At 38.2% G+C, this 16,849-nt stretch overlaps 1 protein-coding gene and 1 pseudogene across 1 annotated transcript in view; both read left to right on the plus strand.

The window, feature by feature from the left end:
* Window positions 1–8,081, plus strand: part of TARP (TCR gamma alternate reading frame protein) — a 35,310-nt gene extending 27,229 nt beyond the window's left edge. The window contains exons 5-7 of the mRNA XM_087821085.1: window positions 2,273–2,605; window positions 6,272–6,322; window positions 7,939–8,081. Coding sequence (XP_087677211.1) covers window positions 2,273–2,605; window positions 6,272–6,322; window positions 7,939–8,081 — 527 coding nt within the window. The remainder of the gene's footprint in view (window positions 1–2,272; window positions 2,606–6,271; window positions 6,323–7,938) is intronic.
* A 7,728-nt stretch (window positions 8,082–15,809) lies between these two features.
* Window positions 15,810–16,829, plus strand: LOC107526624 (cyclic AMP-dependent transcription factor ATF-4 pseudogene; annotated as a pseudogene).
* Window positions 16,830–16,849: the final 20 nt, after the last annotated feature.

Raw genomic sequence — 16,849 nt, forward strand, 5'->3', positions numbered from 1 at the left:
TTTAAAGAAAAAACATGTAATACAATGATCTAAAATATAAGTACTAACCATAGATAATCAAGTACACTATTTAATACTCAGTTAACTATTACATCAAGAAAGATATGGAAGTTCAATATTCACTTTATCTTGAAAAGAGTGACACAAATAATCTAGCTAAGGAAAAGGAACAGTCGATAAGAATAGTGTTTTTACACAAAAACATTTCAGGTTTGTCATTTGATTTTCAATTTCTTTAATATAATGAATCAGAAGTATAACTATGAAGAAAAAAAGTTCCTAAGATGAAAATTAGATTCTTTAATATATTAACTAGGGAGTAAAATTATGTAAATATGATGTAAAATTGAAAAATTATTGTTTTATATAACATGCTTTTTAAGCTTAAAACAAAGTATATGGTTAGAGAAATACACAATGTCTTACTGTTATAATAAATAAAATACTATTGCACCAAAAGCAAGGTGTATAAAATTAAATAAAGCACATTATGACCTAATTATGTTTACAACATTATTTAAAAACCTAACATTGTTTGCTTACTGATTTAGTAAAAAATCAGGAGCTTTGCTTCACAGTCAGAAATTCTCAAGAATTTTTTTCCTTTTCTTCTCAAATGAGAAATACTATTAATTTTTCTTAAAAAATTGCCCATTGATTTATTAAACTAACTCCAATCTAGTCCAAAGAAAATATAGTAAGGAATTTGTGTTTTAATTGGAAATCAAATTGGAAAGTATTTCAACAATTATAATTTTAATCATTAGATTAACAATAAATGTATAATCAAGTAAAATTAAAGTGTTCACATGACATGCCGTGTAAATAGATGTTTTGTTATACTGACACCATATCTGCAAGAAACTCTAGACCCATAGCTTTTAACATTACTCCAATTATATATGCAAGAAACTCTAGACCCAGATGAAAACAAAGAAAATGATGGAGCTCTAAAATAGCTCGGCAGCCTTATAGGGTAGATAAAAATTTTAGGAGAGACACTCAGGGTCAAAATATAGTTTATTTAAAGTATGGTATAATGGTCATATTTAGACTTCAAATGAAATTCCCAAATAAAATGTGCTTTTGGGGAACTTTTACAAAGGCAAAGCAAAATTCTGTCAAGGGCATTTACTTGATAGATTAATAGTAGTGTTTTGAAAATAATCAATAAAAAATTTATTAGAAGTTTTGGAAATATAGCTATTTTGCTTCTAAATTCAAGGAAGGCATCATAAATAATTTTTAGGTGCAGTTTTCAATATTGCCCTAAAAAAATCTGAAGTGGTTCATATGTGAAGTCAACTAGCAGTACTGTATTACTTAGGAATTGGGCATGGGGCACATATTTGAAGCTAAAAGAATAACTTAATAAAATAAGTACATGTGGAAGTAGATTCCCAGTAAAACAAGTGGCTGTATTGTTTAAAAAGAAATGAAAAATTTCCTCCTGGCAGTTATTGTTATGAAAAAAAGATAATATGGTGCATTTCAGAATCAGTTAAAGGGAGAGTGAGTTTCCATTACAGAACATGAGGATGTGTGGCCCAAAAAAGCTTAAGTTACAAAATTCATGGGATGGGACAGGGATGTACTTTCATATTTTTATTGAACTTAATGGAGTGACATTGGTTAATAAAATTATACAGGTTCCAGGTGTACAATTCTATAAGACATCATCTGTACTTTGTATTGTGTTTTCACCACACCAAGTCAATTCCCCTTCCGTCACCACTTATCGCCCCGGTGCCCTCTTCTACCTCCCCACCCCCCTTTCATTCTGGCAATCACTAGACTGTTGTCTGTGTCTGTTTTTTATTTTATTTTTTTATTTTTGCACTTTAGAAGCCACTAAGATTCTCATCTGAAGAGAGATCATCTCCTCCCCTATTCCTCTATCTTCACCATCCTCCCTCAGCCTATGACATGAAAGAGATTAAAAATGAATAAATAAATAAGTTCACAAATGTTGAAGCAGTTAAACCTCCAACCCCATTTTAGCATGTGGAGAAGGAACAAAGGCCAAGTTTTAATTCAGGCTGTGCCATTTAATAGCAGTGACTTTGGGCAAGTTATGTAACCTCTTTTCACATCGGAAAGTAAGAACAATACGAGGACCTCACAGGACACAGTGCTGTGGGCGAGAGGCCGTCACAAGCACTAGTTCAGTGGCAGCTTTCCATCACTTTCCCTCCTTTTCCTGTGTGTGTTGTTCCAAACCACACAACGTTTGTTTCTCTGATTCCTAATTGCTATTCTATTCCCCCCACAGACAGAAGCCTCAATTCAGAGCTCTTCTCCCCCAAGCCCACTATTTTTCAACCTGCAATTGCTGAAATAAACCTTCATAAGGCTGGAACATATCTTTGTCTTCTTGAGCAATTTTTTCCTGACGTTATCAAGGTGTACTGGAAGGAAAAGAATGGCAATGCAATTCTGGAATCTCAGCAGGGAAACACCATGGTGACTAACGACACATACATGAAATTCAGCTGGCTGACTGTGACTGAAAAGTCAATGGACAAAGAATACAAATGCATAGTCAAACATGAGAATAATCCAAGAGGAGGTGATCAAGAGATCCTTTTTCCTTCAATAAAGAAAGGTATGTGTGTGTGTGTGTGCATATACATATATGTGCCCCAAAGGGAAGATATATATATCTTCCTTAAACGTTGCTACATTTAATAGTAGCATAAATGTTCTACCATTTCCCCATAGAATTAAAATAGTGTAGGCTTTGGAACATAAAAAGATAAAGAAATTAAACATTTTACTTTTCTCAGACTCAGTTTTATCACCCAAAATATTAAAGTCACATGACTTTTCTTAGGGTTGTTGAATGGATTTAATGAAACAACATACATGAAAGTACCTAGCAATTTAGCATACAAGAAATGCTCAGAAAGAGATTCCACTTTTGATGATCTTACTTGATCAGGAAATAAGAACAATCACACACCTTTCAGGGATTTTCTACTCAGCAAGCAAACTCACTTGCACTTCAGCCTTGCCGTACTCAAAGTATAACCCATAAACAATGAGTCGTTAGGTGACAGATGGTGTCCCTCTGAGGGAGTTGGATCAAGGTTCAACAGAAATAGAATAATTTAGCCCTGAAGTTCTATTATGGTCCTAGGTTTTTCAGATCTGTATTTTATATACCACTTCAAGTAAATTTCATGATTAAAGATTGGGTGAGGCTAATGTGTAGAAATATATTTCCATTCTACATAATGAGTGCATTTCTTGCCATTGGTATTGCAGCTCAACAAATGTGTAGGTGCAGTACTAGCATGTGCCAGGCCAGGATGAATCTCTGTTCTAAGGAGGATGTACACAGGAAAGAGAATATAGTCTTTTCCTAAACATTCAGGGTCACCCGAGATTCAGGCACAATATCCCAAAGAAGTGCCTTTGTTCAGATGCTGTACATATTTAGACAGTGTAGGCAGAGGGCTGAATGTGCCATGGCTCCAGCAATGGTCCTATGACTCACTAGACTCAGGCGGTAAAGTCCTGAGTATTAACATAACAGAACAAAGGCCCCATAAGAAGGAATCAGTTGGTACTTTACCCTGTGGTTAACAAGCCCTTTTTAAGCAGTGGGGAAGAAGCATTTAAGATGTGCTAAGATCTTTGCTCTGTACCAGTCTGCATTTCTGAAGTAAGTCTTTATCTTCTTGAACCTGAGTTTCCCCAAAGATCAAATCAGGTTCCAACACTTGCCTTGGCTTTCTTCTGGGGTTGTGATGAAGAGGAAATGAAATAATGTCAGTGAAAATACTTGCTTTTGAAAATGTAATTTCCTAAAACTAAGGTAAGATAGCCAAAACAGCCCTAATTCTCCTATTTCTGTGGCTAAGAAACAGAGAGAAAGCAAATATGTAAAGCACAAGTTTAATATAACCACTAGGCTTAAATGTCCTATTAGGTTTTGATTTTTCTAGTGATCAGAGATAACTATGGTAAAGGAGAGAAGATCTAGTTTACAAGGTGTTTTATTTGGCATTTAATTTCTGAAACAAATGTCTCCTTTGGGCTTCTCATAGTAACAAAGCTAACAAGGGTATTTCTGTTAATGTCATTCTGCAGCAAATTTCTCATGCTGATTTTTGGAAGTTTTTTGTTTATAGTTTTTTTTTATAAAAGCTAAAAATATAACATGGAGGAAGCACAAATCAATGAAGTGACTTTGAAGAGAGATGAAACTAATCTGTTCCAAGTTTTTGACCAGATTAAGAAAGAGAATTGGTATACATACACAGATTTTATTATGAAAAATTGTTACATTATTGTTTTTACCTCAATCAATGCATGGTGATAAGAACTTTTTATTTAACTTTAAATGAATAAAGTCACTATAAGAAAAATAAAGAGACTTTTAAGACACAGTAAAGTGAGTCTTTGGGGATATTTTAACATGATTATACTAACATTTTCAATCTTGGGATTTGCCCCAAAGCCTATACCTCACACCCATTATTTTTTTAGAGCACACCAAAAAAAGACCTTGCTGAGTACATAAAATTGCACTCCAGAACCGCATCCACATGGGCAGGACACACCTCGTAGAAAAAGAAAAACCAAAGCAACTATCGCAACTGTGTTCCTCCACCCAACTGTCAATGATCTTTTTAAGAAATTCTGCCTTTGTATGTATATTTGCCTCTTTTTAAACATTGCAGATAAATACAACTCTCACCTCAGATTTTATATATTCAGATAATTTTAATGTGACTTGGCTTATCTTTTTATTCCTGGAAAGAGTTGCACTGAAATGCCAAGTTCCTGTAATAAAAAAATCATTTGCTAAGCATAAGTAAGATATCTGGAAGAGAATATGTCTTTAGTGTCTACAATGGTGGAATTATGTTGCTTCTCTATAGATTATTTCTATTTCTATGGATTATTTTTACAGGATACTTTCCACATGTTCTCTTCCATTTAATCTCCTACAACCATCCCTTGAATGCTGGCTCTTGCCAGTCACTGGCGTGACTCTCAATAAGTCACTAATACTTTCTAAGCCTCAATTTTCATTTGTAACATGGGGTCCTCCAAAATACAACTCACTTCAGCATTACTAGGGGATTAAATGAGATAATGCATGTGAAGCATTTAACATGCACTGTGCCACACAGCCTTGCACAGAAACAATCACTTAATAGACATTATATCTTATTAATATTGTTGTCATGTCCACAAACACAACTGCAGAAAACTATACATGTGAACTGGGGATATTGGGGAAATGCATGATTTGGAAAAGCATGCTTGATGGGAAATTTGCTTAAACCAGATTACTTTAAACATGTAAGATTCTGTTGTGGGTTCTATGATTAAACAAATTTATTTAGGTAGCAACTGTTCATGTCAGCAGTGTGTGCTGAAGATTGTACAGCAGCTCTTTTCTCTATTTATTTTTTCTATTCAACAAGTATTTATTGAACAGCTACTTTACCGCAGGCACTGTGCTAGGAGCAATGAATGCAGGAGGAAAACAGGTAGTCTTCGATAGTACTCTCCAGGTATGATTAAAAGTTAAAATGTATCCTTCATGACCTTTAATATCTTCATATGCAGAAACACACTATATGAATTAGATCTACTGAATTACATAGTGTCTGAGCAACTATTCCTGGAATTGTGGGGCTCGTATTTTTAATGGCTTTCTGTTGGCAGATTCTATCATCTATCTATCATCCATCTATCATCTGTCTATCATCTATCTATCATCTATCTATCTATCATCTATCTATCTATCATCTATCTATCTATCTATCTATCTATCTATCTATCTATCTATCTATCTATCATCTATCTATCATCTATCTATCTATCTATCTATCTATCTATCTATCTATCATCTATCATCTATCTATCATCATCTATCTATCATCTATCTATCATCTATCTATCATCTATATCTATCATCTATCTATCTATCATCTATCTATCTATCATCATCTATCTATCATCATCATCATCTATCTATGATCTATCTATGATCTATCTATGATCTATCATCTATATCTATCATCTATTTAGCTATCATCTATCATCTATCGTCTATCTATATCTATCTACCATCTATTTATCTATCATCTGTTATCTATCTATATCATCTGTCATCTGTCTATCATCAATCTATCTATCTACCTATCATCTACCTATCATCTATCTATGTGTTTGTCTATCCAGACACACACACACACTGTCAAATAATGGTTAAGGACAATTCATTAATAGTTGCTCTCATTTCTTGTAGAGGTTGCTGCTATTAATCCTGCAGTAAAAGCTTGTCTGGAAGACAAAGAGGGTAAGTGTTTGCATATGTTTGCCTTTGTGTCAGGCTATAGCATTTTTGCCCTTCTGATCAACTTACATTTTGAACTTCTCTGGCTTAAGGTAGAAAAATCAGAATGGCTTGATTTTGCAGAATAGACTGAAAGATATTTTAAGTCAACCCATCATTTCCTATTAGTCACCTTAACAGAGTAAATGCTAGGTTTTGGTATGAGATGACTGTAAATTAGAGGGTGCAGTGATATGCTCAGAATTATTTCAAGACTGGATTTTATTCATTTGCGTGGCTTTTGTTTCTATTGACTAGGGAACACATGATATCAAGATGCTTCTAGAGCTTTTAAGTCTTTGTTCCTTGTAGTAGTTAGTAACATGAACTGACATTTACTGAGAAGTTCTTATACAGAAAGCATAGTGTTGTGTTTTGAATGCATTTTCTTGTCTCATAATACTCCTGTGAAGTGGTACAATATATTTTCCCCCATTTTACAGATGAGAGCAATGAGCTAAATTAAGTCCCTTACACCATGCCACACAGATAGATCTGGGGTTTCAACCCAGACCATCTGAGTCAAGAGTTCATACACTTACTCAGTTCTCTATTGTTCCTCCAAGAGCCGAGTCATAGGTCAGGAAAGCCTAAAGCTAAGACCCTGTGACACAATGGATGCATGGCTGGGAGAGGGCTGAGGGCAGTGCACGGGCTTCTGAGTACTACGGACTGGACTTCAACCCCAGCTCTTTTAATTATTAATTGCATGAATATGGGTACTTACATTTTCTGGGACATTCAGGAAAGACAGGTCAGTGAGCCATATAACCTCCTAAAGTTTCAGAGAATTTGGATTCATCACTTTCTTCCAGTTAACATAATGCCCTCTACTAAAACATCACACCCACCCCATTGCGACCACCACCAAATTTTCATGGATTGTACCCTTAGTGGAAATCATATTGCATGCACATGTAATGACCCAGATACTTCTAAATCAGCAACTCAACTTTATTCTTAAGCTTAACCCTTTGATGTCTGGGGTGTTATTTATTGCACTTGGAGATACAGAATTACAGAGCAACTAATGTGATTTGCAAATTCATGCTGCCGAGATTGAAGTCTGTTTTCTGGTACTTACTAAATGCATGACATCAGGCAAAGTACTTCTCTTTCTGGCCTCAATTTATTTATAAAATGGGAATTAAAATAGGTTATTGTAAAAAGTATATAAGATTAATGCTTTGCATACAAAGCTCTCAGAGTGTTTGGCATTTGGTTAGTGATTAATGAATATTAGCTATTATTAATTAGAGACATGGTGGGGGCGAAGAAATGCTAAAAGTTATTTGCCACAAATAATTTCTGCTCATTAGACTCACTCATTAAAAAAGCAACCTTAGTTTTTAATATTTTGGAGTGTTCTCAGTGAATTTAGCAGAGGTTGTTGATTGACTTGAGTTGCAAGCTGGATTCTACGTTGTCTTGGTGGTGGTGGTAGATGTTTGTTTATTGTGGGGTTTGATGGTGCAACAGTGTCACTTTAATGTAGATCATAAGAAGTAAATAATTGTGACCCTTAATATTTCCTACCCTTTCAAAAGAACAGGCGAAACTAATCAAATTACTTCTCCTAGATACACTGCAGCTGCAGCTCACCAATACCTCTGCCTACTACACCTACCTTGTCCTCCTTCTCAAGAGCCTGGTCTACTTTGCCATCATTTCCTCCTGTCTGCTTAGGAAAACAGCAGTCTGTGGCCATGGAAAGAGTTCATAGCATGGCACAAAAGGATCAACTTTTCTTTGTTGTTTTTTTTGTCCCTGAACATGTCTGCTAAGGATCTAGCTGGACTTTCTTTCTGGGTTTGGATTATTTCAGTTCACATGTGCATTTTTCTATTATGTCATTATTGCATAACAGTTTGGAAACCACTGGACAAAAGAAAATTTCACTCTGTAACAATAACAGATTCTGCCATTACTCAGGGGCAGGGCCAAAGAATACCCTTTAGACCCACTTTTCCCATAATCTCCATCAGCTCCTCTAGCCAACCCAAATGATCATGCCTTCTGAGTACAGACAGCACCCATCTTCTAGTCACATTCCTTAGTGCTCCTTAACCAGATAACTGCCTTGAAGCTTTTCATTTTACACACCTGGAAGCTGCCATCTTTGCTACTTGAATTCTGTATTTTGTTTTTCATGATAGGACAATAAAATTTTTTAAAAAAATCAAAAGTCTGTTTTGGTCTATGTACTTTAATTTAATAAATCAAATTGAAAAGTCCAAGATAAGAAAGAGCATGGCAAATGAACTATCAAATTCAGCATCGGCATAATGCTCAACACTACATTTCTAGTTCTTTCCCTGGGACAGTAGTTATGATGCTTCCTTTGGGGTACTGGTTCCAAGGGGAGCCAGGACCAAATGAAGGTGCCCAGGTTACTTCTCTTTCAAAGGTCAACATATTCATACTCATTTTGTTTGGTAAATTCCAATGGTGACACTGTAGCATCTACCATGATTTGCAGTGTGTGCTCAGGTCTGTACTAATGTTTCACAAGCATCAAGTTTCCTGATCCTCACAATAACCCCATGAGAACTGCACTGACACTGGAAAGGCAGTGTGGTGAGGGGTGAAGCACGTCTACTCTGAACCCTAAGTGCCTGGATTTGAATCCCGGGTCTAGCATGGGTATCTGAGTGACCTTAGACAAACTCTTTGAACTCCATGTGTCATCATTTTCTCATTTGTAAAATGAAGTTACAGTGACTGGTCTCCTCCAATTGTGTGAATTAGATGAGTTAATAATGTTTAGTACATGTAAGTCCTCAACAGCATTAGCAGCTACTGTTAGTAGTGTGGAAGAAAAGGGGCCACATGCTAAACCTGACTAGCTCAGGGAAGGCCTGCGTGGCAGCCTTGCAAACTCAAGAGACCTAAGGTAACCACAAAGGATGTTCTGAAATTAAAACTTTTTAACTAAAAAGCAGTTTATGATGGTAGTCATGTCCTACCGTCATCTTCCCTGACAAAAGTCACTCTTTACCTTAAGTGAGCCTGTCTATTATCTTTTTGCATCTATGATGACGTACTGTTGGAATGTCAAAGTAATTTTCCTTTTTCCAGACCCCTCAAAGCACAGGCACCGCTCTGTGGAGACCACAAATCCCCATGGTTATTGAGTTAATTGTTGACTGTTAACTATCCTGCACCCACCTAAGTAAAAGAAGAGTGTGTCCATCATTTTACTGTTCATCCAATCCCAGAGGTTTCCCCACTTTGCCTTCTCCCGCCTCCCTAATCTGTCACCAATGAATTTCATGTAACCCATTTACGTCTCCTCTTTTTATTGCAACGTATAAAACAAGGTTTGAATGTTTCTTACATTAATAGTAGCTCTACTTTAGAAATAATAGATCACACACACTGACAATCATCTCTAATCTTATTTCCCTGAAGAGAGGTTACATGTGGATGGAATAGGAACTCACTGAGTTTTTACTACAAACCAGTCAATCCCATTAATCCTCTCAGAGCCCTTGGAGGTGGGTCCACAGTTTACAGATTGGAGAGATTATGTTATCTGCTCATGGTCACCGGTTTGTAAGTAATTGTCGTTTGAAGCCAGGTCTCTCTAAACTCAGAGCCCATATTCTGTTACCTGGTATCATGTGGCTTCCCATTCGCCTACTTTCAACTGGGAAGAACAAAACAAAACATGCTCTGCCTCTTTACTAAAGGCATTCTCCAAGGAGTCTGTGAGAATTTTCTTAAGGATTGCAGGTGTATCTATATTTTCTCCTCATGTATATACTCTGGTAGAACCAAAATTGCTCCCTTGATTATCAAAAGTATGGAAATTCTGCCTTATTTTATGTGTGCCCTAGACTTGCAGCTGCTCTTTTGGGGTGCTAATGAAATGAGAGTTTCAGGCAGAGCAGGGTCTTTGATGGTGCTCTCTGGTACACCATTCAGACACTCCACCTCCTCCCTTACACTGAATGGGCCCAAGGTCCTCAGAATCACCCTGTGGAAGCCTGTGATATGTTCGTGGGCATTTCTGAGGTAGGGGGTGGGTATACTCCCTTTTTGGTCCAGTATTTTTCCACCACAGCAAGACTGTCACATGGCATGGTGGGAGGAACACTGGACCAGAAGTTTCACCTCACACTCCGTAGTTAGAGCCTCGGTTACTTGGTCTAGCTCTAACTAGCTGTGTCATTTGTTCTTGACCATGTCATATTGCCTAAGTTTACCAATCTTTAAAAGAAAGTGTTCAATTTAAATAATTTCTAGCACAACTTACAAATTCATTGATTAACATCCTAATGAAGTAATAGCGAATGCTTGCATAGTGCTGAGCAATACCAGTCTAAGTATGTGTTAACTCATTTACTTCTCATAAGAACTCTATGAAACAAGTACAATTATCTCTGTTCTACAGATGGAGAAACTGAGACAAAGAGGGGATAAAGAATATCCTCATAGTTAGCTAATAACAAGCAGAGCTGGGATTTGAACCCAAGAAGCCTGGCTACCAGAGCTCTGCTCTTTCTTCTACATTAGTTGCTACTAGAATAGAAACAAGTTACTTTTAGTTTCAATTAAGACAGGAAAATTTCCTTTCTTATTAAGCTAAGACCTGATGAAGAGAACTGCCTCTTTTCCTATCTACACTTTTTCTCCTTACTCTTATGCTGTTCACACAGTTAGAAGATTATACGCCAACCTGCTACACAATTTTTTTGTGTTTGAAAGATTTTTATATGCTGACCTCCCACCCGCCAGACATCTGTGATTACAGTCCAAGGCACTTGGTTGGATGAAATAAATACCAGAACAACAGGCTGCATCCATAGGTGTGCAATGGAAAAATTAGACAAGATTTATACAATTCCACATAAAAGCACTAATGTCTCAATAGTCTTTATAGAGCTATCATACTCCATACACTTCTCAACCATAAAATAAGGGAAACTTCAAGGCAACAATTCTCAACACTATTCCTAATATGAATTCTCTCCACTGTTTTAGAATTCTTTTCCTCACAAACTCATACATTTTTGAAGGCTTTCTGTCAATCAAGCAGACCATAATTAACTAATACTTGATTTTCTCTTTACATTAATCAAAGTCCTATATAACTGCCAATTAGAAATTCTGAGTAATAAGAGATAGCCAGAGATAACAACCTGATACAAGTCAATCAAGAAGCTAGAAACTCAACATTTCATTAGCCATGAAAACTTATCTGGGTAAATACATGGTCTCTGCCAGGTTCTGTTAGGCTATTTTTTGTTTGTTTTCTTTTGTTCTGTATGAGTAACATCAAGTACCTACAACTTAGTGAGCATCAGGAATTCTGCCAGGCAGTTTGCATGCTCTGTCTAATGCTCTCACTGTACCAAAGCGCAGGCATCATGCTCATTTCACTGATGTGAAGACTAAGTGCAGAGAGGTTAAAAGCTATGCCCAAGGCTAAGCATGGAGTAGTGCCCGAGTCCACATGGTTCCAGGTCCATCTGACTTAAAATCTGCTGTCTTGCCCATTATATCAGCGGTTGTCCTCTCAGAATCTTGGAAAATCACTGAGGCCCAGACTTCATCACAGGCCTGACATCAGACTTTACAAAAACCTCCTTTAGCAATTCTAATGTGTAGCTGGCTTCAGGCCAGCAGGTGACTGAAATAGCTCCTGAGCTCTGGTGCTGCTATCTCAGCTCAGGAGCAAGGGGCCATCACAGCCCATTCGACAGCAGAACATGCTGCAACCCAGAAAGTGTTCTTACCATGACCCATCGATTTCCTAAGGAAGCAGAAGTATGTACTAAGATTTATGTGCAAGGATGCTCATTCAGTGTAGCACTGCTTATAGCAGCCCCAAATTAACCCAAGTATCCAATAAGAAACTAAAAAACTAGATGAAAGGATGTCATATGACAGATTACTATGCATCTTCAAAAAATGTAGATTATTTAAAGGAATGAAAAATTAATCAGGAAGTGTTGAAAAATAATATGCATAGCAGAACCCTACTAAAATTGTAATACTTTCATCTGGTTCAAAAATCAAAACACTCTAAAAATGCATTAAGATATCTTGCTTCAATCACTGTCTTACTCCCCAACCTCTTACAGGGCAAACTTTTGCTTCTTGTGCACCCTTCTTGTTTTTAATATGCAGATATGAATGTACGTATATAAATACATATGCATGTTTATATATATTCTAGTTTCCTCCCTTAGTACCCAAAAGTAGTATACAATGCACATTATTCTGCACTTCTCTTCTTACTTACACATCCTAGAGCTCTTACATCAGTATCTAGGGATGCTTGCCTGCACATTTCACTGGTGAATGTGCAATACTTTATAAAATCAGTTCTCCATGATAGACTGTTGGCTTATTTCCAATCCTATTATAAAAATGCTGAAATAAATACTAGTGTTTTGTCATTTTGAATATGTGCATTGGTCATTTCTACTGTAATGTAGGTGAATGCCAAGAGTGTGCTGTCAAGGACTTGGCTGACATGATAACTGAAAAATAGTCTCATTGTGGCTTTAATTTAGTTTTCTCCTATGAGTGAGGATAAGCATCCTTTCACATATTTAAAGTCTATTTATATTTCTCCTTCTGTGAAATATTTGTTCATGTCCTTTGACCACTTTTTCTATTAACAATAGTAACAAGTATGACACTCACTTATACGTGTCTGTGTATGTCCACGGGCATAGGCATAAAACAAAATTTTCAAAGTATGAAACCGTTCAATGGGTGAAAAAAAAAAAGTGATTGTATATTTTTCTATTTTTAATGAATCCTTCAAAAGTAAAAACTTATATATTAGAATTAAAACAATGTCTCATTTAAAATTAGGAAGATTTTGTTTGTTTACAATCAGCTTCAGGCTCTGTGGAACAGGTCCTTTGGAAACCAAGTAGAGGTTCCCATTCAGAAAGAAAATAACACCAGATACAAGAAAGATTAAATTTAATTAGATATACTGCTTGATTCTCATTGATTTGGTCAGACCTCTTTAGGCCAAAAACTGCTCCACTTAGAATAGCAATGTTCAACTGATGTACCAAAAGAATTTTTAAAATATGCAATACCTGACTATTTAGTCAGGGGCACTGAGCTCTTTTCCCTTAGATTGTCAAATTAAAAAATGAAAATAGTCAACATAACACTACCCATCAGGTGTGAATGCCCTATCTTGAAACATGAATATATAGATCATATAATAGAGTTGCATCTTATGGGTCACGTCGCATAATAAGGTTGAGTCTGATTGGTTTATTCTTGGTACCAGAAATCCTTATATACAAGTGTAGGCACCTGATTTTTTAAAAAGTCACTTTGAGCAAAAAGGGTAGGTAATTACTATTATTGTTTTTGGAATTCAATCAAAATTATACCTACTTTTTTGTCAGATCAGCAAAAAACATTTCTTGATGTGCTGCAGAATTAGTAATTAGTTTATGTGTGCCATGAGATGAAAAAGATTGAAAACCCCTGACTTAAGAGAGTTGAAACTATTTCTGCATAGGGAAAGGTAGAAGCAGAGGAAACTTGAAGTCACTGAAAGCTGTGTGTGGCCAATTTCACAGCTGGGTACTATTAGGTGGCATCTCCTGTGGCTTCAAACTTCACAGCCACTTCCTTCCCCAACTCATCCTGGGCTGTTCTGAAATGGGCGGTAGAGAGAAGGAGAGCGGAGGTGGTGGTGGAGGAGTCAGTGTGGGTGGCAGGAGGGTGCTGATGTGGCTGATGGTGTTTCATATTCTCAGGCTTCTTTTGTTTATGTGCTCTGGCAAATGTGGTTGATTCGTGGAAAATGCTCACAGTCAAACCGGCCCCTAATGGTTGGGTTTTGCCAGCAGTGGCTAGGGTGTTATCAGGTAAAATAAGGACAGTTAAACCTCAACCAACTTTGCTTACTTTCAAAAGGCCACAGCTAACGTGAAGAAAATATTCATCTACATACACGTGCAGGCTGTTGTTATCAGAGCTACACTTAGGCTGTGGGTAGGGGTTCCCAGCTTTTTATACACAGCTTATTCCAGTTAGCTACTATGGGAGGTGGAAATCTTATGCCCAGGACTGTTCAGGTGCTGCACCTTCAGTCCATCATGACACTGTTCTAAAGGAAACAGCAGACAGCACTAGTATACTCTTGTAACATTTCACCAAATATCTGTGCTTTTCCATATTTGATTTACTGAGGCCTGTACCATTTGGTTTCATTTTCTCAGTGTAGACAGGGTGACACAAGGCCCGTGGCTGTGAACTTTGTAGCATGGACAGATCATAGATGTGGGCAACAGTGATGAGCTCTTTCCTTCACAAGAACACAGAGATGGCAAGGCCCTAAGTTCAACTGTGTCACTGAATGTCCTATGCTGAATCATGTACATCCCTCCAAAGAAAGAAAGAGACTTCAGTCAACCTAAGCAAAGCTTAATAGAGGACATGAACATCAGATAAAAGTGACTGGGGTCAAGTAGAAAGGGCTGTTCAGCAATGTGAACATAAAGAGCAAATGTTCCCACGCCCATCGCACCCAAGCATGGTACAGACTGGTGCCCAGGCCCATGGTCTCAATCTGTGCAGTTCTGGGGGAAATAGAGCTCGATTGTGGAGATAAATGCTTCAGGCTTTCCTAGTCTGACTTCATGGCATATTTAAATCAGATACTTCATTATTGTTGGTCTATGCTCTAAGAGCCAATTTCTAGGAGCCTTGGCTTCCTATGACGATGGGCGGTACCCCACTGGTACAGTTCAGCATGTTTGAGTCAGAACTCCTCAGGTTAAATTAATAAAACGACATCCGGCCTAGGCATCATCTGAGGGCTTCGTGTGTATATGAATCCAGTCCTGAGACACGGCATTCTGTGATGATACCAGAGTTCTTAATGTTTTAGTCCCAAAGCCAGACCCTGGAGCTTCCCCTCATTGCTTTCTCCACATAAGAAGCTCTTCCTGGTTAGGCTCCAGCCTCCCTGTGAGCCTCCCCCGTTGCATTTGTGTCATTTGGCTCATTCTTAGAACAAGCACAGATGGAGTTGATTTGACCTGCACAGGTGGTCAGTTTCCATCCAGACCAGCACCATTACCATTACACACAATTCAGTTTTCCTTAAATGACACATGAATGAAAGAAAACTAACAGACATGCTGCCTTCCTATGAAGCATTAAGGTAATTATTCACATTTCTAAAGAATAAGCTCACAAGTTCTCCTGCTCCTGCAGCCGAGGTAGAGTGCGTGTGTGTGTGCTTCCATCCTCCACTCCCACAGATCCAGGTCTGAGGCCGCTGTGGCACATTAGAGGCAGCTGTGCCCACGGCAGCCTTGGACTTTGAAGTGGCAGTAACAGCACCAGGCTCTGCAGCGGCACCTCCAGTGGCTTAAGCCGTGGTGCTTTTCACAGCATCCAACAGCAGCATTGCTATAACCGACAAAGACCATAGAATTAAGAAAAGCCCCACAGCATGACTGAGATGAGCTTCTTGAGCAGCGAGGTGTTGGTGGGGGACTTGATGCCCCCCTTTGACCAGTTGGGTTTGAGGACTGAAGAAAGCATAGGTCTGTTAGACAACTTCACCTGGAGGTGGCCAAGCACTTCAAACCTCATGGGTTCTCCAGCGATGAGGCTAACATGGGCTCCTCTGAATGGCTGGCTGTGGACGGTTGGTCAATGCCTCAGACAGAACAAGGAAAGAGCCTTCTCCAGGACAGATTGAATAGTGGAGGAAATGGATATCAAGGAGTTTGACTCTGACAACCTGTTAAGTTTAGATGACCTGGAAACCATGCCCGATGAGCTTTTGGCCATGCTGGATGACAGGTGTGATCTTTTTGACCCCCGAGACCAGGAGATTAATAAGGAACCTCCCCCCCAGTGAACCACACTGGCCATCTTCCAGAAAGTTTACCCAAAACTGACCAGGTTGCCCCCTTCACCTTCCTGCAGCCTCCTCCCCTTTCTCCAGGGGCCCTGTCCTCCATTCTGGATCATTCCTTTAGTTTAGAGCTAGGCAATGACGTTGGTATTTCTGAAGGAGATAGTAAGTCAGACTTTGCTTATATTACCATAATTTCTCAATGCATAAGAGGATGCCATCTCAGATAATGATAGTGGCATCTCTATGGGCCCTAGGTCCTATCTGGGCTCACCACAGCACAGTCCTTCTACCCTCCAGGACCTCTCCAAATAGGAGCCTGCTGTCTCCAGGTACCCTCTGTGGCTCTGCCTACCCCAAAACCTACAACCCTCCTGGAGACAAGATGGTAGCAGCAAAAGTAAAGGGTGATAAACAAGACAAAAAGCTGAAATAAATGGAGTAGAACAAGACAGCAGCCATTAGAAGACTGCAGAGCAGGAGTCCCTCAATGGCGAGTGTCTAGAGCTAGAAAGGAAAAATGAGGCTCTGAAAGAGAAAGCAGATTCCTTGGCCAAGGAGATCCAGTTTCTGCAATATTTGACAGAAGAGGTCCACAAGGTAAGCTGAAAGAAAAGGGGCCCCCAGTT

The sequence above is a fragment of the Miniopterus natalensis genome, chromosome 10 (genome assembly GCF_054644295.1).
Source record: "Miniopterus natalensis isolate mMinNat1 chromosome 10, mMinNat1.hap1, whole genome shotgun sequence".
Taxonomy (NCBI): Eukaryota; Metazoa; Chordata; class Mammalia; order Chiroptera; family Miniopteridae; genus Miniopterus; species Miniopterus natalensis.